This window comes from Pristis pectinata, chromosome 4 (assembly GCF_009764475.1).
Source record: "Pristis pectinata isolate sPriPec2 chromosome 4, sPriPec2.1.pri, whole genome shotgun sequence".
NCBI classification, from domain to species: domain Eukaryota; kingdom Metazoa; phylum Chordata; class Chondrichthyes; order Rhinopristiformes; family Pristidae; genus Pristis; species Pristis pectinata.
Genome location: NC_067408.1, coordinates 47692511 through 47715328, shown reverse-complemented (window position 1 = coordinate 47715328; position 22818 = coordinate 47692511). Strand labels below are relative to the sequence as shown.

Sequence of the window (22818 nt, the reverse complement as noted above, 5' to 3'; positions counted from 1 at the left end):
AAGTGCAGAACACTTGGAAAAACTCTCCTGTTCTATCAAAATAATCTCAGGAATTTGTATGTCCACCGAGAGGGAGGCAAGCTCAATTTTTCAGCTCATCCAAAATAATCAGCATTTAACATTTGCTCATACAAAATGTCTAGTCCACAAACCAGTGCATTCTCAGCAGCTTGGTCACCACAGTTTCACATCACCTGCCTTAATAATTATTACTTGAATTATTGAATCAGTTCTTGAGCCAGTTTGTAGCATGTGTTCATACAAAATGCCTCATTTGCCTGAATAACCCTGCTGTAAACCAACTCAGAAACACTGCCAACATCTGAGGTTTTCTGTAAACCACTTCACTTATGCCAAGAAAAATAGTACAGCATTACAACTTCGTGAAATCTGCCAAGGGTCTTTAACATTTTCTATGGTTTTAGTAAAGGAATTAAAGTACACACTGACTGATCAACCCTGTTATTTCCTATTTGACAGAACTGCTTTGTCTTTGTAAAAATAGATCACCATGGCTGTCCGAGCCTGACGGACCCAGCTTCTGCAATAATCTGCACACAGAAAGAAACCAAAACCCTGATCAAAATGGAGGCTGAAAGCTTTACAGGGGCCTTGACCAATAGTACACCAATTTGCAAGTTTTTACTAGGACAAACACATCACAGTAAACAGCAAACTTAAAGACTTCTCAGATTGGCAATGTCCCAATAGAAATGTACTGTCACAAGTAATTTCTGACAAAAATCAGCTGGAATGATATTATTCCCAACCTGTGTTACAGAGGTAAAAGCCCAAATTTTAGGTATTTTGAGTCCTCTTCTCTCCCCACCACCATTACTTGGCAATGGCAATCATTTTGGAATCCAGAGAAAATATTTTTTGTATATAGTCATATAATGTCACAAATCTTTGCTCACTTGGTGCTGAATATATACTTACACTAAGATGCTGCCTATATTCACACACATCATTAAGTTTAAATCTTTTATATTCTCTTTGCTGCCTTCTCTGATATCAAATAACTACAAACTATAATGTCCAAAGAATATCAGTCTGCATAGCAGATCTATCCTGATTCAGACCCAAGACTAATAAGTCAGTGTTATTGGATCAGTGGAATACGTGACCCCAGGTATCCATTTCATTATAGCAAAATAAAGTTATTGAAGTTTCTCTTATAAACATCGCAGCACTAAGACCTGCCCACATAAAGGAATATCGGATACAGGTTATTTCTGGGGATTCTGCCACAAATCAAGAAAATGACCAGTTGAAAAACTTAAAATTTCATACATAGTTACCTCATCTGCTTATAGCTAACATTACACACAAGATAAATGTAATGCATTATTGGTAAATAGATGGCTGTAGTATTCAACTGGGGAACAGTTGAAACAGTTTATGGACTGACTGGAAAATTAACAGTTAAGATTATATGATGTCCATGAAATTTTAGCCACTGTTAGAATGAACAATTTTTCTACTAAGTGCATCAATAAATGACAAAATTACTTGGAATAAAATGCCTCTTGTTAAAAGTAAGAGTCTCCCTGTGAATCATAATGCACATTTTTGTTGAGCGATTCATATTCAACATAAGTCAGGACAATTAGGGTGACCAATGCATTGTGCTAAAGTCATTAAAGGGTAATAAAGTAATTTCTTTGGTTATTTGTAGCATCTCTCCAGCAACTTGATGTTAATAACATTTTGCATTATTTTAATAAGGTTATGTTTAATACATATGTGTGAAGTTTTCACTTAGCTCAACCTCTGGACGTGGTTACAATGGGAAAACATTCATTTGGAGCAAAGGAAAAAAATCAACATGACATTCAGTAGTGTCTCAGCTGTGTATTTCTTTGTAATAATTGCACCTGTTTAAATCTCTTTGTATATTTTAAACATACTACTGTTGTGGTGATTTATTTTAGAAGTTTAAGAAATGTGTAGATTCTGATTCTACCTTTGTATGGCACCTTGGGATGTTATTTAAAATTTATATAAAGTTGATTTAAGTTCTGATTAAGTAATTCATGAAGTAGAAACAAAAGCTATATATGTAGATCATCTGTCGGTAGCTTTAATTGGAGACTAATTGATTTGACTTTTTAAGTGATTTTATCCCTCAGATTTTGTTTTGTGGTTGTCTGTTTCTTGATTTATCCTTCTTATCAAGAGGCTTGTTTATTGTTCAGCCTTTCACTCTGATTCAGGGTTTCACTCAGAATGTTAACTTATCTTTGCTGACTGACAATTATTCCATAAATATAGGTTTAGATTTCCAACTGTTGCAGTTTCTTTCCACCCTTGGTTTTTTTTACTGTTATTATTATTGTGTGAATGTTTTCCTTTGTGTGAAAATTACTTACGCAGTGATATAAATTCTGAATGGTGTTCTTCACTTGGCAAATCTAAATATAATTGGCATTGAAATGAAATTTGTAGTCTAAATTACTTTGTTTTGCAGGTGTATGTTGAATTTGATGATTCACGGTGGAAGAAGCAAGCCTGGGTGAAGGTTTATGCTGAAGATGTCCTTGTTTTCCTTGTGGAGCACACACTGGTGTGGGCACCCAGGAAGGAACCAGTAGTCCTACAGGGAGGAAGGATTAATGCTAACCAATGGCCTGCATTGGTAAGAAAATTATTCTTTTCTACATTTTTGAATAATGTTCTAATGCTTGGTGTTCTCTGCATGTTTGACTGACCTATTGGTGGTTAAATTGTTATAATAACAGCATTAGTTTCTTGCTTATTTTATTCTAGTGCATAGGAATGAAGGCTATCAGTTTCTAGTTACCTTTGATTTGTTTGCATGTTCTGAGTCTCTTGCTATCTTTGATAGTAAAAGAAAGCTAATCACATAGCAACAGTGTATCTATTGCAATCACTGCATCACCCTTTGTTATCTCTGATTAATTCACTTTGTTTTTTATTTGCAGACCTACAAGGCAGTGGTAGATAAAATAGGGTTGGGCTCCATTGTTCCAGTTGAATTCTTTGGTGACAGGGTAAAGAATTTTGCCACAGATGGTGCTGCCCTTCGCTTGTTTAAGGTAATTTTGTTCCTTTAATATTTTCATTGCATGTACCTGTTAAAGAGAATAATCAAACTCACTTCAGTTTTAGTCCAGCTCTGCAATGGCATCACAACCTTAAATCATAAAGCCCAGTCTTTCATTATAAATTTTATGGGAAAGGATTTTTTGGTTCAAGACTTTATATTCCAATGATGGTTGTAAATATATCTATTACTCTTAATAATTCTCCATCCACTGTAATCGATTCATAAGTCATAGTTCTGACTTTTAAGGATATATAAACATCAAACTTCGTAGATTTTGTTTCCTGTTTACCTGCAAATTGTGTACTACATATTAGAGAATGAGTTTGTTTTATTTTGCCATGATTTCTCATGTTTATTTAAACTTTGACTTCATAATAATTTACCTGTTGAAGTACTAATATGAATTATCTAAAACAAAACTTTGACAGGGCAGCTTTTGTGCAGTAAAATTCGCTTCTTGTTTGGATGGAATATGTTTAAATTTGTTTAGTTTTCAGGGAGTTTTATAAGAGGAGAGATGCTTGGCTTTCCACATTATGTCCCATGCATGATACAAAATTGTTGAAGTTCAGATGAAAGCTTGAATTTATGGGAGCGGAGGTTCTTTTTCTGAACAGTCAGTGAAGATTGCCCAACGTGCTTGTGTTTATAAGACATCAACTGGAGTGCAAAGGTTGCTGTCACCATAACTAAAATAATGTGTCATTTCACAAAAGAATCTTTTTCTTTAGATAAAGAAGTTCATCACTGTTCAGTGCTCATTTTTTCTGCAGTATAACTCACCTCTCTCTTAACATTGAAAATGGTGCTTGACAATCATTTTGCAAATCTCCATTATATGAATACTATTCCAATTGAAAGTGAAGACGGAAAAAGCAAAAAGTAAACTTCAAACCTGAAACAAATAAAAATACTGGGCTTCACTATTGACAACTGAGCAAATCAAACTCTTCAGTAAACCAGGAAATGGGTATTAAAAATGGAGCAGAAAACAGGAAATGCCAATTTGTTGATTCTTAAATGATGCAGCAGATCAATCCAGGAAAGGAATAGGAAAGAAAGATCAAAGAAATTGAACTCTTTTGAGGAGGAAGAGCATTTGAGAAATAAGGCATTGAGAAATGGGAAAAATAAAAGGTTAATTATCTCCAGCCTGCAAATTGGGCCTAAAATTAAAAATGACAACTGTAGGCAACACATATTAGGACAAGGGACAACTGAGGTGCTGCCTCAACAGCTTTACTATAATGACAATGTCTGCAATCCAAGGGTTAATATGTACCCTAATGACCACAAGTTTCAAATCACCAGAGCCCTTTTGTATAACGAGGGATACATCATGGGTCCATTGATGATGTTCAGTCTTTGGGACTGTAGGGTACCTAGGAAAAATTAGTTGTTTCTGGAATTTTCTTTGAACTCAATGACAGAGTAAGAGATCAACATATTAGTAGTAAGACTGGATTGAGAAAGGGGTAAGGGTTAAAGTGGTTTGCTGAAAGGATTGCATACACTGACATTGGGAGATATTTGTCAGAATGTTTATCTAATCTACATTTAACCTATTCTAAGGAGATGGCATTTCAAGTAGGAATATGTTCCAGACTGGGGAAAATATATATGATTAATATCTTGCGCAGAAGTAGTTTGAGATCTTGGGCAGTAATGTGGGAGATGGTGAGTTATCAGTTTGGAGAAGTTACTATTGTTTTCCATAGAACAACAAAGGTTATGGGGTGGAGATCAAAGCCATGGAGTTTTGATAGAAAAGACAAGGGTTCCAATGCCTCAAGGGTCAGTAACCAGAGGACCTCCCTTTAAGATATTGAGATGATGTGAGCAGAACAAATGGCCTGGAATGCACTGCTTGTAAGGGTGGTGAAGCAGATTCAAGTGTAAATTTCAGAAGAGGATTGAAGTTCTTGAAGGGAGAAATAACTTCATGGGTTTACAAGGCAAAAGCTAAGAGTTGGGACTAATTGCCTCTTTCAAAGAGTCACCTCAGGGTCACATGGTAGCTTCTTTCACTGTTTTAATTTCATCCATTGAAATGTCCTGAAGGTGTCTGTTTTTACTTACTTTTACCCCTCTTTAAATTCAGCTTCTGTTCAAATACTTGTTAATCTTTCATTTTACAATTCAGAGACCATTCTGTTCTCTTCAGAGCTGCTAACTGACTTGTGCTTTCAACTTTTATTCTTATGATGACTATGCTTTGGTGAACTGACTGATTTTTGTTTCGAATGCTGTTTTGCTGAAACCATGATGCAAACCTGATATGACTGATGATAGAATTAGTAAACGAACCAATGTAGCCAGGAAAGGATGCAGAAGAACCATAGAACACTACAGCACAGAAAACAGGCCATTCGGCCCTTCTAGTCTGTGCCGAAACTTTATTCGGCTAGTCCCATTTACTTACACCCAGTCCGTAACCCTCCAGACCTCTCCCGTCCATGTATCTATCCAATTTATTCTTAAAACTCAAGTGAGCCCACATTTACTACATCAGATGGCAGCCCGTTCCATACTCCCACCACTCTGAGTGAAGAAGTTCCCCCTAGTGTTCCCCCTAAACTTTTCCCCTTTCACCCTAAAGCCATGTCCTCTCGTACTTATCTCTGCTAATCTAGGTGGAAAGAGCCTACTTGCATTAACTGTCTATACCCCTCATAATTTTGTAAACCTCTATCAAATCTCCCCTCATTCTTCTGCGCTCCAAGGAATAAAGTCCTAACCTGTTCAATCTTTCCCTGTAACTCAACTCCTGAAGACCCGGCAACATTCTAGTAAATCTCCTCTGCACTCTTCTTCAATCTTACAAATATCCTTCCTATAGTTAGGTGACCAGAACTGCACACAATACTCCAAATTTGGCCTCACCAATGTCTTATACAACCTCACCATAACATCCCAACCCCTATACTCAATACTTTGATTTAAGAATGCCAGGATGCCAAAAGCCTTCTTTACAACCTCATCTACCTGCGACGCCACTTTCAGGGAATTAGGTATCAGAACTCCCAGATCCCTTTGTTACTCTGCACTCCTCAGTGCCCTACCATTTACTGAGTATGTCCTCCCTTGATTTGTCCTTCCAAAATGCAACACCTCACACTTGTCTGCATTAAATTCCACCTGCCATTTTCTGGCCCATTCTTCCAGTTGGTTCAGATCCCTCTGCAAGCTTTGAAAGCCTTTTGGGTTGAGACCCTTCATCGGGACTGCAATTTAAATTTTTTTAAAAAATTTTATTTACAGCGTGGTAACAGGCCCTTTCGGCCCAACGAGTCTGCACCACCCATTTTAAACCCCAAATTAACCTATCCGTACGTCTTTAGAATGTGGGAGGAAACCGGAGCACCCGGAGGAAACCCATGCAGACACGGGAGAATGTACAAACTCCTTACAGACAGCGACGGGAATCGAACCCCGATCGCTGGCGCTGTAATAGCGTCGCGCTAACAGCTATTGCTACCGTGCCGCGTGCTACCATGGTTTCAGGTTTAGCAATGACCTTATTTCAAAATGTTCATCTTTGTTTTCAAATTACTCCATAGACTTTGCCCCTCCTGTTCCCATACTTCTGTTCAAAATATCTGGGCTTCTCAAGTTCTCAATCATCCTTGCTTGTAAAATAACTTTAGCACCGGCAGCCTGACTTTTAGTTGCCAAGGCTCTAAGCTCTAGAGTTTCCTTCCTTAATGCCTCTGCCCAAAAATCCTTAAATGACCTTTCCCAAAACCTACCTGTTTGATCAGGTTTTCAGACATCCACTCCTTACGTGGTTCAGTATCAAATTATACTGGATAACACTTCAAAATACTTTGGTATGTTGTGCTTTGTGAATGGTGGCGTATAAATACAAGTTGTTGATGTTATTTTTATTTAAAGTAAATCTTGGATAAAGGACTAGCAGACATTAATCGGAGAAAGGAGAACTTTTCCATGTAGAATTTCTGTCTAATTGGAGGCAAATGGATGAATGGTATTTGCTCTGGCCAAATCTCAAGATTGGTAGCAAAACAATTCTTGACTAATGTACATTAAAAACCACACCACCTCAAAAAAAGTGTATACCATGTCAAATACTCCCACATGCAAAACCCACAACTATTAAAGATTTTGAATAAACAGGCTGGGTACAGTACCTTTCATCCTGAGAAATGTGGATATCCCTTGAACACCTACCTAGTTTTGCCATCCTCATCTCAGTCCAGAATGTGTTATATTAAACCTAAATAGCCTATAACACAGCTTCAAAAGTCAATGTACATCTTTTCCTTCTGTGTTATAGAATTACATTCCTTTATTCCTTGATTTTTACTGGTTAATTCCCCAGTTCATTGATTTCAGGACATGTTTGAATACCTAAATTCAACTCTTAAAAATGTTTATAGAAATAAATGTTTGCAAAGTCTATGCCTACTTGAATGAGATTTCATTCAGTCATTTAGCAGCAGCGCAGATAAAAAATGATACATTTGATGTAATTATATGAATTGGCTTGCACATGCAATCAATGCCCTTGTTAATTCTATGTAAAATTTCTGAGCCTTTGATTGTTACTGCTGCTGCAGTTTGAAGAGTTGCAAAGAACAAGTTTTACTGATGGCCGATAATATTCTGTATACATAAAAGAACAGCAACATTGCTGTGCCTTTTAAAAGCCTTGTTTAAATATAAATCTGAAATCTCAACATGAGTGTGTGAATGTGCAGAACGTTGAATGACTGCTGTTAATGGAAATATTTTGTCTCTTTAACCGTTTTTCAAGACTTTTGTTCTTTCCTTTTCCCCTCACCTCACCTATAATATTTATATTTGTCTTTGAAGGAGGATTCTGATTGCCAGAATCCCATTGTTCAGGATAATCCAAAGCTCCAGGAATCATTGAAATCTTGGATAAAAGAGAAGAAAATTCAAGAAATCATTAGAGGTATTGTGGGCAAATAATATCATTATTCTAACATAAATTTTATTTATAAGAAAGCTTCATGTTGGAAGCAAAAAGAAGCATGGAAGGTAAACTTTTGCGAGCTATAGCCACTCAGTGGTTAGTGCAGAAAGTTTTTATTACTTCTGTAACTTTTTCATTCATTTAGCTGAAATGCAATTACATGTATTTTTTTTATTCGTATATAATCACCAACAAGTGTGGTGTTTGTTGTTCATTTACTTTAAAAGTTAGGACAGTAAATTGACCTAAAAGGTCTCATTGGGCAGGATCTTGGTCAACTACCTCTTCCCCAACAAAGTACTATAATGAATTTTTTGCTCTTCAGATAAATTTGCTACAAATCGAATTACAATCAAAAACATGTTCTTGTATATGTGCTCGAACATAAAAAGCAGTTCAAATCACTTTGCACACAATGTGATAATAGATAAAAGGACTAAGAAAATGTGAACAGCAAGCCATGGTATAAGAGTTGGAAAAGATGACTGGTACCTGCATTCAAGAAGGGCAGTGGGGATAAGCAATTGAGTCTGAAGTCCGTGATCGGGAAGTTATTGGAAAAACCCTGAGGGACAGGTTTAACCTACACTTGGAAAGATGGGGTTAATCAAAGATGGTCAGTGTGGCTTTATTAGGGAAAATCCTGTCTGACCAATTTGATTGAATTTTTCAAAGAGGTTAAAAAAATGTATTGATGAAGGCAGTGTGGTTGATAGTCTACATGGACTTGAGTAAGGTCCCACATGGGAGACTGGTCCAAAGGTTAGTGCCCATGGGATCTAAGGCAAATTGTCAAATTGGATCCAGAGTTGTCTTGGTAATAGGAGAAAGGATGATGATGGAAGGTTGCTTTTGTGATTGGAAGCCTTTTTACCACTAGTGGACCACAGGATTGGCGCTAGGACCCTTGCTGTTTGTAATTTTCATTAAAGATTTGTATGTGCATGTAGAAGGTATGGTTTGTAAGTTTGCAGATTACTTGAAAGTTGGTGGTAATGTTAGTAGTGAAGTCTTATGTTACAGAATAATATTGATCAGTTGGTAAGGTAGGCAAAGCAAGGTCAGATGGAATTTAAATCTGATAAGTGCAAGGTAATGCACTTTAGGAGGACTAATAAGAGTAGGACATGCACAATGAATGGTAGGGCCCTGGGAAGTACTGAGGAATGCAGGAACCTCTGTGTACAAATTAAGGATCCCTGAATGTGGCAGCACAGCTAGATAAATTGGTTTCAAAACAAAATCACACAGAATACTTGCCTTCATTAGCCAGGGCATAGAATATAAGTGCAGGGAAGTTATGGTACAACTTTATAAAGCATTGGTTAGGCCAAAGCCGGGGTATTGGGTACTGTTCTCGTTACCAAGTATATAGGAAGAACATGACTGCATAGGAGAGGGTGCAAAGGAGATTCACCCAAATGTTGCCTGGGTGGAATGTTTCAGTTGTGAGGAGAGACCCTTTAGACTGGATTTGTTTTCCTCGGAGAAGAAGAGGCTGAAGGGAGACCTGATAGACATATACAAAATTAAGAGGGGGCGTAAATAGTAGAAAATTTTTCACCATAAGAGGTGTCTAAAATCAGATAAGGTGTAGAGGGGATCTGAGGAAGAACTTTTTCTACCCGGACGTCGGTTGGAATCTGGAATACACTGCCTGAATGGGTTGTGGAGGCAGACACTCTCGAAACATTTTAAATAGTACTTCATTGAGCCCTTGAATCGCCAAAGCACAGAGGGCTACAAACCAAGAGCTGTTAAATGAGATTAGTATACATAGGTACTTGATGGTTGACATAACCTGTTCCTGTGTTGCATGACTGTAATTCTTGAGTTCGGTACTAGTGAAGTGTCTCGTTCCTGAATTCTGTAGGCACAAAATAAATGCAGTTGTGTTCCCCTAACACAACAATATTACTGTCTCTGCTATAAAGCGTTCTATAAATGCTATTTTTGTATAGGTAATACTAAATTACATTGAATTCAAAATCCACATCAGTTAATACTGCTGACCAGTGTAAAAGTTTTCCTTCTCAGTAAGATTCACCACACATTTGGGTGGCTGCCATTTGTTTACTTTTATTCATTGCTGTATTATAATTTGAATAATGGCAAGATTTTTGTGCTTTCCATAACTACATCACTTTGATTTTACTGTACTGTTATATCTGTTAGGTCCATACAGTTTGCAGGGGCATAGGGTAAAGATCTACCAACCAGATTCCTCGGAAGAGTGGATCCTCGCAGTTGTTGCACATCATGACCCAAGTACACGCACCATGGTGGTTACAACAGAACAGGTATAATGTGGTGCTAACTTCAAACGTATGTATTTATTGTTAAATTAGGCATCAAAGGAAAAGGTACAAATTTGAATTTTGGCATTAAGGACAATTGAATTTCTTTGGCTGTAGAAAGTTAGGCTTCTTTGTCTTATTTGGTAGGTTGGGTCTTGTGGGAATTTATTGTTGTGAGGGGTAAGAAAAAATGTGAATAAAATAAATGATGTTGGTACTAAAGAAATCTTTATCCACGTTTTCCTTGTTGAAGATTTTATGGGGATTACATTTTTAAAGCTGCAAAGATGGTAAGGGAAAACTGATGACAACATTGAATCAATAAACATAATTGTAAAAATAGCTGGCATAACCTAGGATTATATTGAACACCTTTGTTATTCTGGAGAATACATCAAGTTATAGGTAGAAATCTGATGAAGGAAGAGGAAGAAAGATGAAGTGTAACTTTTCAGTAAATTTTCTTGCATTTTTCTACATGCCCTTCCTAACAGGAGCAGCTGAGAAAGACTATTGATCCTACGCGGATTTACGTTACACTTGTGGATGAAACACTCCAGTTAGTGAAAGGGGAAACCGGGATACCATCTAAAAGCTTTGGGACAAGTGAGAGCAATGCATTGATGGTGAGTGATTTTCAGGTTGCTCCATTTTCTATAATTGGTCTGTAGCCTTGCATAAAGTGAAGGCCTGGTCCTGTGCTTTTATTATTTGTCTGAACCATAGGGAAGTAATACTAAAACTTCTTCCTCCACATGATAAGGTTTTTTAGTTTCCCTGCCCACATCAGGTCATTGTTTCAAACGAGTTGCATGGGATGTAAACCATTCCACCCATTGGCTGTATTGGTACTTTGTGCTAGGTGATCATGAATGCATTAAGCCATTTAGCACTTCTTTTTCTGTATACAGTATATAGTAATAGATATGCTGATATGCTTTTTAATAAAGTAGTCAAAATGGAAGGCAGTTTCACCTGGCTGGAATTGGTCTTATGACAGGATTATTTCCAAAAAATAAGAATTCCATGTTTTAGGTTGATCCTGTGATTTGTTCTGTGATGGCTTACTAGCCCTTATTTGGAATAAGTGTGAAGGAGCCTGCAGGAAAGAAACCTGTTGGGAAAATTCAGTATTTCTGTTTCTTGTGGAGTATCATTGACAGACTTTTGATGGGGGACAAAACTTGCATAAGCTCATTGTTAATTTTTTCAATTCGACAGGTTGCTCAAAAGCAGGCTTCTCAAAACTCCAGAAACAGACGGAAGAAGGGAACTGAGGGCAGTCCGCCTTATAGTCCAACTAAAGAAGCTGATGAGAAGGGTAAGGCAATATCCTTTTGAAAATAACAATTATGGCATTGGTGAGCAAAGCAATTTGTTTTTTGGAGGGAGGGAACGTATGGGATTCATTTTGTCAAATAAGCAGAGGACTATCTTTACTGAACCACCTTTGCTTGGACCTCCTGCAATACTGGCATGTTCCCACTGACCCCAAAAAGGGCATGCATTTTACAAATGGGGATTTGTGTTCATTGCGAACATTACATCCATTTTAAGTCACCAATACAAATGTATGAGGTGCTCAATGAATATAGAGAAATCTGGTGGTCCCATAGACCCTCTTGGTTTTTTTAATATATGGTTTGGGAATCATTGTTTAGGAAAATACAGCTCCAATGTTTTAATTAGTATGTAATCATCCTCCTTTAAATGATATTCATTGTATGTCTTGCATTCATCAGAAGCACTGTGGGACTTCAGTTTAAGGATATTGGTTTCATTTGCTGAAGCATTTTAAATTTCCCTATTTGTATAATTTATGTAGGTTTTGTAGTTTTTTAGTACATATATGGAAAACTGGAGTTGAAATCAATGAACAGCAGTGTGCTTTATTGTACAAAGACCATCTAATAGGAGAAAGTCTTAATCATGTAATATTGAAATTTTGTTATGAAGTTTGAATGCTGAAATAAATATGATCACATTTTAGAAAGTAATTGACTTAAAACTTCAGTTACTGGATCTAATCATTGAAAGTGTCTCTTAGGTTAATTTGAAGCAGAGGTGTTGTACAGTTGGTATTGGTTTATTATTGTCACTTATACTGAGGTACAGTGAAAAGCTTGTCTTACAAACCGATCGTACAGGTCAATTCATTACACAGTGCAGTTACATTGAGTCAGTACAGACTGCATTGATGTAGTACAGGTAAAAACAGTAACAGTACAGAGTAAATGTCACAGCTACAGAGAAAGTGCAGTGCAATAAGGTGCGAGGTCACAACAAGGTAGATTCGTGAGGTCATAGTCCATCTCATTGTATAAGGGAACTGTTCAATAGTCTTATCACAGTGGGATAGAAGCTGTCCTTAAGTCTGGTGGTACGTGCCTTCAGGCTCCTGTATCTTCTACCCGATGGAAGAGGAGAGAAGAGAGAATGTCCTGGGTGGGTGGGGTCTTTGATTATACTGGCTGCTTCGCCAAGACAGCGAGAGGTAAAGACAGAGTCCAAGGAGGGGAGGCTGGTGTCCGTGATGCGCTGGGCTGTGTCCACAACTCTCTGCAGTTTCTTGCGGTCCTGGGCAGAGCAGTTGCCGTACCAAGTCGTGGTACATCCAGATAGGATGCTTTCTATGGTGCATCTGTAAAAGTTGGTGAGAGTCACGGGACAAACCAAATTTCTTTAGCCTCCTGAAGAAGTAGAGGCACTGGTGAGCTTTCTTGGTCAGTTGCAGGTATGTAATGACAAAGTTTGTGTTTTCTCCTTAGATAAAAATAAAGATAGTCGTAGAAGAAAAAATGCAGCTGATGGAGAGAATGAACCTGCACAAAAAAAAGTGAAAGACAAAGAAGAAATAGAGTCTGACAACAGCAGTGTATGCTCATTGGGTGCTGGAGGCAATGGCCACAATCTGCCAAAGAATGACAACCCTGATGTGGAACAAGGAAACTTTGACTCCAAGAGAATTGGGGATTTGTCCTGGGGAAATGCCGAAGGTGCTTCAGATCGATCACGCTTTGTACCTCAGCCACAAGCTGGCTTGCGTTATGCCACCTATACCAAAGAGAATGGCAGGACATTAGTTGTCCAGGATGAACCAATACATGGGAAGCCTTTTGTGCCAATTGCTGCTGCTGGTGGTGCTGTACCTAGGCTAAGTGGAGTGCCATTTTCCAATGCAGAGTCTCTGAATCCTCAGAGCAAAAAGGGTTTACCAACTTCTGATTCTGGCAGGGCCTCTGAACGTACCGATTTGTGGAGCCTTCAATTTGTCCAAGATTCAATGAATGCTGATGTGAAAGCTTTTATGGGGACTGGATTGTCTGAACATGGGATAAAAGAAAACTTTGCTACTAATTCATTATCCCAGCAAAGGTCACAGAATATAACACCTGAGTCCAAAAGTGAAAGTCCCACGTGCACTTTGGTAAATCCAAGCAACTTCCCAGCACCACAGGATCGGTTGCAGTCCACTTTGCGGGTATTTGACTCCCGTCAATCTTTCACAAACCCCAATGAGGCACACAATTTTGATGTGAGTAACAATTTATGGTTGAGGTTTGGCAGTATCTTTCATTGGTAGTTGTTTGGAATTAATGAATTAAGAGAATATTTTCTAAATTTTCAAGCAAAGTTCTGGGTTTCCTGGAGGTGTTTTTTGCAAGCCCATCCCTGTTTTGTTTGCTTCAGTTATAGACTAACTATAATGATTCTTTGGATTTGTACCTAGACACAGTCACAGAAGGAGAGGTGTAGTAGCATTAATCCAAGGTTGCTCACAATTCTAGGCTCTAAGGAAGATATATAGGACATGGTGTCAAAGTTACATTTATGTGCTTGTGTGAATAATGAAAAAGGATATTTATGGGGGAAGCTAAATTTGAGTTACTTTCCATCAAAGGTAGGTTTGTGCCAGTGTGCTGTTGTGTGATATTCTGATAAAATGGGTACATTTAACAAGTATCAGATAAGAACAATTATGGGTACTGATGGTGCAATGTGGCAAGGATAATCACACTTGGCACGACCTCTGCCGACCCATGGGTGAATATCAGGCAATTCTGAAACAATCACTCTGTTTTGAAGGCAGTTTTATTTAATTGCAGAAACATTCGGGTTGAAATTGCTTAGCCTTGTATTTTGCAGCCAATGCTGAGGCAGTACTGCTTGCCAGTGATCTCAAAGAAAGCTTCCCCCAAGGACAAAGCAATCTCCAACATGGGCTTTCCTTGTTTCTGATATCGATTTGCTTTGGATTCCTGATATCCAGTAGCCATGCTGTCACATAGTTAGCTGAACAGCCAGACAGATGAGAAAATTCTTGCAGATTGCAAATCAGGAAGGAAGTTCATAATTTTTAGTTAATATGTAGTGACTCACTGTCCAAGCAAGCGAACCAGCTGGGCGGTCGGGTCACGCGTCGTCGGAGCGGCGAGGCCCAAGATGGCGCTGGGCCTTCGTCTTCCCTGGGTGACGGGGAGAACCCGCGCGCGGGAAAAGTTTGATGACGTAGCGCATACATCATTTCCGTTTTTGGTGGGCGGGAACCGTTCCTCTTAAAAGGCCCGCACAAGGCGGGAAAATAAATCAGTTTTGTTCTGCAGCTCATCGACTAGTGTCTTACTTTTGCATCGCAGTAGCAGCCGCTACATTGGTGACCCCGATGGTCCAAACGGATTTTGGACCCACACAATGGACGACAACGCAGCAGCCAACGCAGTGGCACTCAAGCTGTCCACCTTTTGGACACTTTGGCCCCGCGTCTGGTTCGACCAGGCCAAAGCACAATTCCAACTTCGGCAGATCACCTCCGACTCCACAAAATACTACCACGTGGTCAGCTCTCTGGCCCAGGAGACAGCCGCCCAGGTCGGAGACTTCATCCAGTCTCCTCCGGAGGAAGGCAAGTACCAGGCTTTCAAAGACCTTCTTTCTTGGACCTTCGGCCTCTCCCGTCGCAAGCGCGCCACCTGCCTGTTTCATCTCGATGGCCTGGAGGACAGATCCAGAACATCCTGAACGAGATGCTGGCCTTGGCTGAGGGACACAAGCCCTGCCTGATGTTCGAACAGGCCTTCCTCGAACAACTACCCGACAACATTCACCTGCTGTTGGCCGACACCGATTTCAGCAACCCACATGAGGTAGCCACCCAGGCAGATGTCCTGTGGAAGGCCAAACGCGAGAGCGGATCGTCCGTCAGCCAAATCACCAGACCGCGGGCCCAATGCCTACCTAAACCAGTCCCAGCAACTGAGCAACCACACCCCAGAAACACAGACAACGACACTGGCGACCAGCTGTGTTTCTACCATCAGTGGTGGGGTGTGGAGGCCTGTCGATGCCGCCCACCCTGCAAGTTTCATGGAAACGCCAGGGCCAGCCACCGCTGATGGCTATGGCAGCTGGCCGCCAACACAGCCTCCTATTCGTTTGGGACAAGCAGTCCAGGCGTCGTTTCCTCGTCGATACGGGAGCAGAGGTAAGTGCTTTGCCCCCGACCGGCCGCGACACTCGTAGCAGGCATCAAGATCCCGCCCTCAAAGCCGCAAACGGCACAACGATACGGACTTTCGGTACCCATACAGTTCAATTACAATTAGGCGACAGCTGTTTTACCTGGAACTTTACCCTTGCCACCGTCACCCAGCCACTCCTGGGAGCTGATTTCCTTCGGGCCCACAGCCTGTTAGTCGACCTGCGAGGGAAGCGGCTAGTGCACTCCAGAACTTTCCAAACCTACTCCCTGGGAGAAGCCAGCCTACCAGCCCCGCACCTGGACTCCGTTTCCCTGTCTGGCAACGAGTTCACCAAGCTCCTAGCCATGTTGCCATGGGTTTTGGCACCTCAGTTTACAAATTCGATGCCCAAACACGGGGTGTGGCATCACATCATTACCACAGGGCCAGCCCTTCATGCCCGAGCACGACGGCTACCTCCAGACAAGCTCCACCTGGCAAAGGAAGAGTTCTGCCGCATGGAGGAGCTGGGGATTGTTCGCAAGTCAGACAGCCCCTGGACCTCCCCCCGCACATGGTCCCCAAAGCCACCGGCGGTGGAGGCCCTGCAGCGACTACCGCAGGCTGAATGATGCCACCGCCCCGGACCGCTACCCCGTCCCTCACATCCAGGACTTCGTGGCGAACCTACACGGGGCCCACATCTTCTCCAAGGTGGACCTTGTCCGGGGATACCACCAAATCCCGGTCCACCCTGACAACATCCCCAAAACTGCGCTTATCACTCCATTCGGCCTCTTCGAATTCCTTCGAATGCCGTTCGGCCTTAAGAACACCGCACAGACTTTCCAGCAGCTGATGGACGCGGTAGGCCGTGACCTGGACTTCATGTTCATTAGATGACATACTAATCGCCAGCCGTGACAGCCAAGAACACCTTTCCCACCTCCGCCAACTGTACTCCCGTCTCCGTGATTTCGGCCTCACTGTCAACCCGGCCAAGTGCCAATTCGGACTCGACTCTATCGATTTCCTCGGCCACAGAATCACCAGCGAAGGAGCAACACCCCTACCCACCAAGGTAGACGCTATCCGCAATTTTGCCTGTCCCAACACGGTCAAAGGCCTGCAAGAATTCCTGGGGATGGTCAACTTTTACCATCGGTTCATCCCTGCAGCGGACCGTACCATGCGCCCTTTGTTCTCTCTGATGTCTGGCAAGGGCGAGGACATCGCCTGGAACGACGAGGCCGCGGCTCCCGTCATTAAGGCCAAGGACGCCCTGGCAGACGCCGCGATGCTGGTACACTCTAGGACAGACATCCCGACCGCCCTCACGGTGGACGCATCCAACACCGCGGTCGGTGGGGTACTGGAACAACTAATTGAAGGCAGTTGGCAACCCTTGGCATTTTTCAGCAGGCACCTTAGACCACCTGAACTGAAATACAGTGCTTTTGATTGGGAACTTGTAGCGCTGTACCTGGAGGTGCAGCATTTACGGTACTTTTTAGAAGGCAGGGCTTTCACTGACCATAAGCCTTTGTCCTTCGCCTTCTCCAAGGTCTCTGATCCTTGGTCAGCTCGTCAGCATTTGTCCTACATTTCTGAATTCACAACAGATATCCAACATGTCTCCGGAAAGGACAATGTCGTTGCTGACATGCTTTCCGGGCCGACCATCCACAGCCTGTCCCTGGGTGTAGACTACAAGGCCCTGGCTGACGCACAGCAAGCCGACGACGAGCTACCCAGCTACAGAACCGCAGTCTCGGGCCTGCAGCTCCAAGATTTCTTAGTCAGTCCAGGTCAGCAGACCCTCCTTTGCAACATCGCAACAGGTCAGCCCTGCTCTATAGTTCCTGCAGCTTGGCGAAAACACGTTTTCGACTCGGTACACTGGTTGGCACACCCGTCCATCGGATCAACTGTCCGACTGGTCGCCAGCAAGTTTGTCTGGCACGGCCTGCGCAAACAGGTCAGTGAGTGGGCCAGGACTTGTCCGCACTGCCAGACATCAAAAATCCAACGACACACCAAGGTCCTACCACAGCATTTCGAGCCTACCCGTAGAAGGTTCGACCACATCCACGTCGACCATACGAGGGGCCGTTCCGGGTCATCAGGAATAATGGGTCCACCTTTATTTTGGACATTGAGGGCAAGGAAGAAGTCTTCACGATGGACCACCTCAAACCGGCCCATTTAGATCTACAACAACCGGTCGAGGTCCCAACACCGCGATGCAGAGGCCGACCTCCTAAGCAACGGCTAGTATAGCCCGCGAACCTTGGGGACCGTATCGCTGGTTCTGTTGGGGGGGGGGGGGGGGGGGGGGGGGGGGGGGGGGGGGGGGGGGGGGGGGGGGGGGGGTTGTGTAGCAACTCACTGTCCGAGCAAGCGAACCGGCTCAGTGGTCGGGTCACGCATCGTCGGAGTGGTGAGGCCCAAGATGGCGCTGGGCCTTCGTCTTCCCTAAGTGACGGGGAGAACCCACGCGCGGGAAAAGTTTGATGACATAGCGCATATGTCATTTCTGTTTTCAGTGGGCGGGAACCGTTCCTCTTAAAAGGCCCGCGCAAGCATGAAAATAAATCAGTTTTGTTCTGCAGCTCATCGACTAGTGTCTTACTTTCGCATCGCTGTAGCAGCCACTACAAATATTTTAATCCTTTTTGAAGTGCAAAATAAAGAATAGAGCATGCACATGTGATGATGACTGCTATACCATAAATAAATTTTCAAAAAAAGTTAAAGCATTATTTTAAAATTTATGTGAGGGTAATAGTCCACATATATCAAGGGCAAATAATTTACTAATCTGTAATTATGGTTTAGGAATCCATTAAAAGCTCATTTACATGTCATGCAACAAAGCACAACATTTTCAATATATTTATTAGTGGAACCTTGTTAATACATAGCAACAAATTAGGAGTAGGTGACTTGGCCCCTTTAATCCTTCACCATTCATGATTGATTCTTTATCACAATACCAGATTCCAACTCTCTTCCCATACCCCTTAATGCATTTTGTGTTAAGAAATCTATCTCCTTAAATGCATTCAAGCAATTGGCTGCACCACCTCCTATGAGGGATCATTTTCCTTGAGTGCAAAGATTTCTCCTCTTCTCAGTCCAACATCTTGTATCCTGAGACCTCAACCCCTTGTTCTGGATTTCTTCCCACTCCAACCCCAGCCAGGGGTAACATCTTTTATTACTTGCAGTTCTTCCATGCTCTAGTGAAATCAGGCCTTGCCAACCCAATTTCTTCTCCCACAACAGTCTGATCATCCCAGGAATCATGGTTCCCTCCCTCTATGGAAAATGTCCTTCTTTGGGTAAGGAAACCAGAACTGCACACACTTCTTGCCAACCGCTTGTTTAATCATAGCAAGCATCCTTGCTCTTGTACCTTAAACCTCTTGCAGGCCAACATATTATTGACTTGTTAACTGTTTGCAGCACCTGCATCTTTGCTTTCAGCGACTGGTGTAAAGGGCATCCAGGATCTTTTGTACATTAGCATTTCCCAATCTGCCTTTGTTTTTTCTGCCGACGTAGATTCACCTTAATCCACTTTCTACTGCCTTGTATTTGCTCCCTCATCTTGTCTAAATCATCTTGAAACCTGTCTGCATTCTCCACATAACTAAAATCTTACACAGTTTTGTGTTTTTGGCAAACTAGGAAATATCATTCATCTCTCTTGCTTAAATCATTGATGTATGTTGTGAATAGCTGGGGCCCAAGCTCTGATCCATACGATCATCCTGAAAATGTCCCATTTATTCCTCCTGTTTCTTGTCCATCAACCAATTTTTAATCTATGTCAGTATATTAGCCCCAATCTCACATGCTTTCATTTTGCATACTGATCTCTTGTATGGGACTAGACTCTTGTCAAACTCTTTTCCATCCATGTTGAATTTGTCTAATCAAGTTGATGTTTTCTTTTTCCTTTATAATAGACTCTAGAATTTTCCCTACTACTGATGTTGGGTTAACTGGTGTGTAGTTCTGTTTTCTTGCTCTCTCTTTTGTAAATAGTGAGGTTACATTCTTCCCTCCTGCTGGAACTATTCTATAATCTAGAGAATTTTGGAGGGTGACAACTAATACATACACTATTTTTATGGCTACTTTTTTAGTTAGTATTTTGGGATACAGATTAAAAGGGCACACATTTTTTTGGGTTTTATTGCCGTTTATTTCCCTGGCACCTTATACTAATACTGATACTAATCTCCTTTTACTTTTCATTAGACTCTTGGTTCCCTAGCTTTTCTGGGAATTGTTTATGTCCTCTTCCATAAAGTCAGAACCAAAACATTTATTTTAAATTCTCTGCCTAATCCCTCCTTAATATATTCCTTAAGACTTAATTTTCCGAAGTATTTGATGACATCCAAAAATCTCACTATATGGCTCACTATCAATTCTCAAGAAATTTCATGTTTTTTCCTTCAGTTGAAAATACTATTAAAAATTCATATTGTTCTATAAAATGGTATGGGCACACAGATCAGGAAATTGAAAGATTAATGCAATTTAAGTCATCAGGAAACTTGTCTGAATAACTAAGGCACATAGCTACACAGCCAAGGATGAATTATGATAGTCCAGAAGTGAGAGTGGAAAATTCAAATTAGTGTCTCCATCCAAAGTGTTCACTACTTACCCTGCAGGATTCTCTTCCAACCCCTGCATTGTTAGTACCAAGTACTAGGAACCACAATAAAATAAAAAAGAAGGCTGCAGATAAAGTTTTTAGATTACTAAAGTATGTATTTTGGTCAAGAAGCTGTATTATCAATGAGGAGAAAAATGTCATTTTAATCTGGACTTGGTATTGAGCTTCGTTTGAACAGCACAGAAGACTAATTGTGGAGATGGTGGAAGTGTTTGCTAAAGCAGTCACTTAACTGAATTTATATTCCACTATAGAGCACAGTAAACAATATTTCCAGTGTATTGGATTTAAGCCAGTTGATGTAAAATGTGGTCCTGTATTTAAATAACATAGATCTACAGTTATAAAATAATGACTGGTACCTTCATTGTAATCAATATTGGTCCCTACCATCAGTAATTATGTTATCAGTCAAGTCTAAAATTGGAATTGTATGTAATTAGAAAATCTGCCACCCATACAGTCAAGATGCTCATCCAGGACCCCTTGTGGAAGATTGCAGGCTGACTTTAATCTTTCATCTGTAATGTTCCTGGTCAACTGCAACAATGGTTTCTTGAAATTGGTAGTGTCCCATGACCCAACACTAAACATCTTTCACCTTAATGAACACAGTTTCTTTTAGAAATTCAGGGCAATTTAGCAAGGGTAGATACAAGTTCATAAAATATCATACTAGAGGAGCATGGTTTAATACTAGGCAAGTTTCAAGTCCATCTCAGTCAAGTTCGGTTATTAACCTCGAACAGAAAATGCCTCTTCCAAAAATGCATCACTCCATTATTGCATTGAAAGAAGCTTTTAGATTCTTTGCTTTGTATTCGTGTTTTGAATTAACAATGTTAAGTTATGCAGTATCAGCAGTGCCTGCAATATAAGTATGGAGCTTTACCATGTTGATCACTCATAATCCAGTAGATGACATTCAGTAGGTTATTCAGCTGTCATCAGAGATGAATATGGCATTTTTGAATGATTAGAAGTATTTCCTTTGCAGTTCTTAATCTATCTTTCGCCAATCTTTCTCTGCTGACTACTTCAAGCGAACTGTGTGCTTTGGGTCAGATATCAATACATGTGGATATATTTTGTGTGAGTCCCTTCTCAAAGTGTCATTAATTTTGAATCAAGGGTTCCTTTTGGAACCTTGTTAAAATCGCAAATGGGAAGATTTTATACATGTCTTTGATGTGCAGGACATCGTTTATACCTTTTCCTTTGATAAAACTTGAGTAGTTCTACTTCTTTGTATTTGTTGGATGTACAATAATATATTTGTTAAGGAATTTGAAAATTTTGAGATCTTTTTATTCAGAAAAGTTGGTAAGATTGAAAGTTTAAAAATATTTGTCTTTGTTTAATGCTCTTTTACTTAATTTTCAAACTTCTTAATTGTTTCAGGGAAGTAAAAGCCTACAGGCATCTAGTTCAGCTGCTCCTGGATCGGAAAATTCTTTGGGAAACTCTTCACCATTGGAGTCTTCAACAGGACAGCAGACAATGGCATGTGGTACTCCTAAGGGGTAAGGAATGCCTGCTGTTGCATGCAGCTTTGTATTGAGCTTGTTGGTATTCTTTCTTTTATTCTGTGTTTTAGGTTTATTTGTAATTCTTCTGTCATTTGACAAATTCGTGGCATGATTTGTATTTCTTTTCAACATAGCAGGAAGTCATTCAGTCTGTCATGTCTTTGCCAGCTCTTGGAGCAGTCCCATTCCCGCACCTATTTCCCTGTAAACAGTTCTTGTACAGATGCCCATTAACATATCCTGATTCTCCCACCAGTCACCTACACTATGGTTAATTTACAGTGGCCAATTAACTGAACAGCCAACATTTCTTTATGATGTGGGAGGAGACTAGAATACCTGTGAGAAACCCATAAGGTCAGAGGGCGAGTTTGCAAATGCAATGCCGACAACACTGAATATCAGAAATCAAACCTGGGTCACTGAAGATGAGACTGTTTCACTACCTGCTCCACCACTGCTGTTCCAACTATGGTGCTTTTTTTTTCCTCAGTAAGGTTACAAGAGGAGACTCCAAGTAATAAGGTTCTGTTAACATGATTCCAGTAATAGGCAGGGAAGAACAACAAACAATCTGATGGAGGAACTCAGTGAGTCAAACAGCATTGGGTGTGGGTTGGGGGGTGGGGAGGCGGGTGAAGGTCCTGTGCAGGGTTTTGAAACCGAGATTTTGGGTCCTTCCCCAACCCCCCACCCCACAGATGCTGTTTGACCCACTGAGCTCCCCCAGCAGTTTATTTGTTGCTCCAGAGTCCAGCATCTCTGTTCTCTTGTGTTTTCATAGGCAGGGTAGAGTTTAATACACCA

At 40.9% G+C, this 22818-nt stretch overlaps 1 protein-coding gene across 1 annotated transcript in view; it reads left to right on the top strand.

Moving 5' to 3' along the window:
• The window catches only part of LOC127569203 (lysine-specific demethylase 3B-like), a 101719-nt gene that overhangs the window by 27277 nt on the left and 51624 nt on the right, over window positions 1–22818 (top strand). Inside the window, exons 2-9 of the mRNA XM_052013608.1 lie at window positions 2471–2638; window positions 2946–3059; window positions 7907–8009; window positions 10206–10330; window positions 10822–10953; window positions 11549–11648; window positions 13096–13862; window positions 21884–22005. Coding sequence (XP_051869568.1) covers window positions 2471–2638; window positions 2946–3059; window positions 7907–8009; window positions 10206–10330; window positions 10822–10953; window positions 11549–11648; window positions 13096–13862; window positions 21884–22005 — 1631 coding nt within the window. The remainder of the gene's footprint in view (window positions 1–2470; window positions 2639–2945; window positions 3060–7906; window positions 8010–10205; window positions 10331–10821; window positions 10954–11548; window positions 11649–13095; window positions 13863–21883; window positions 22006–22818) is intronic.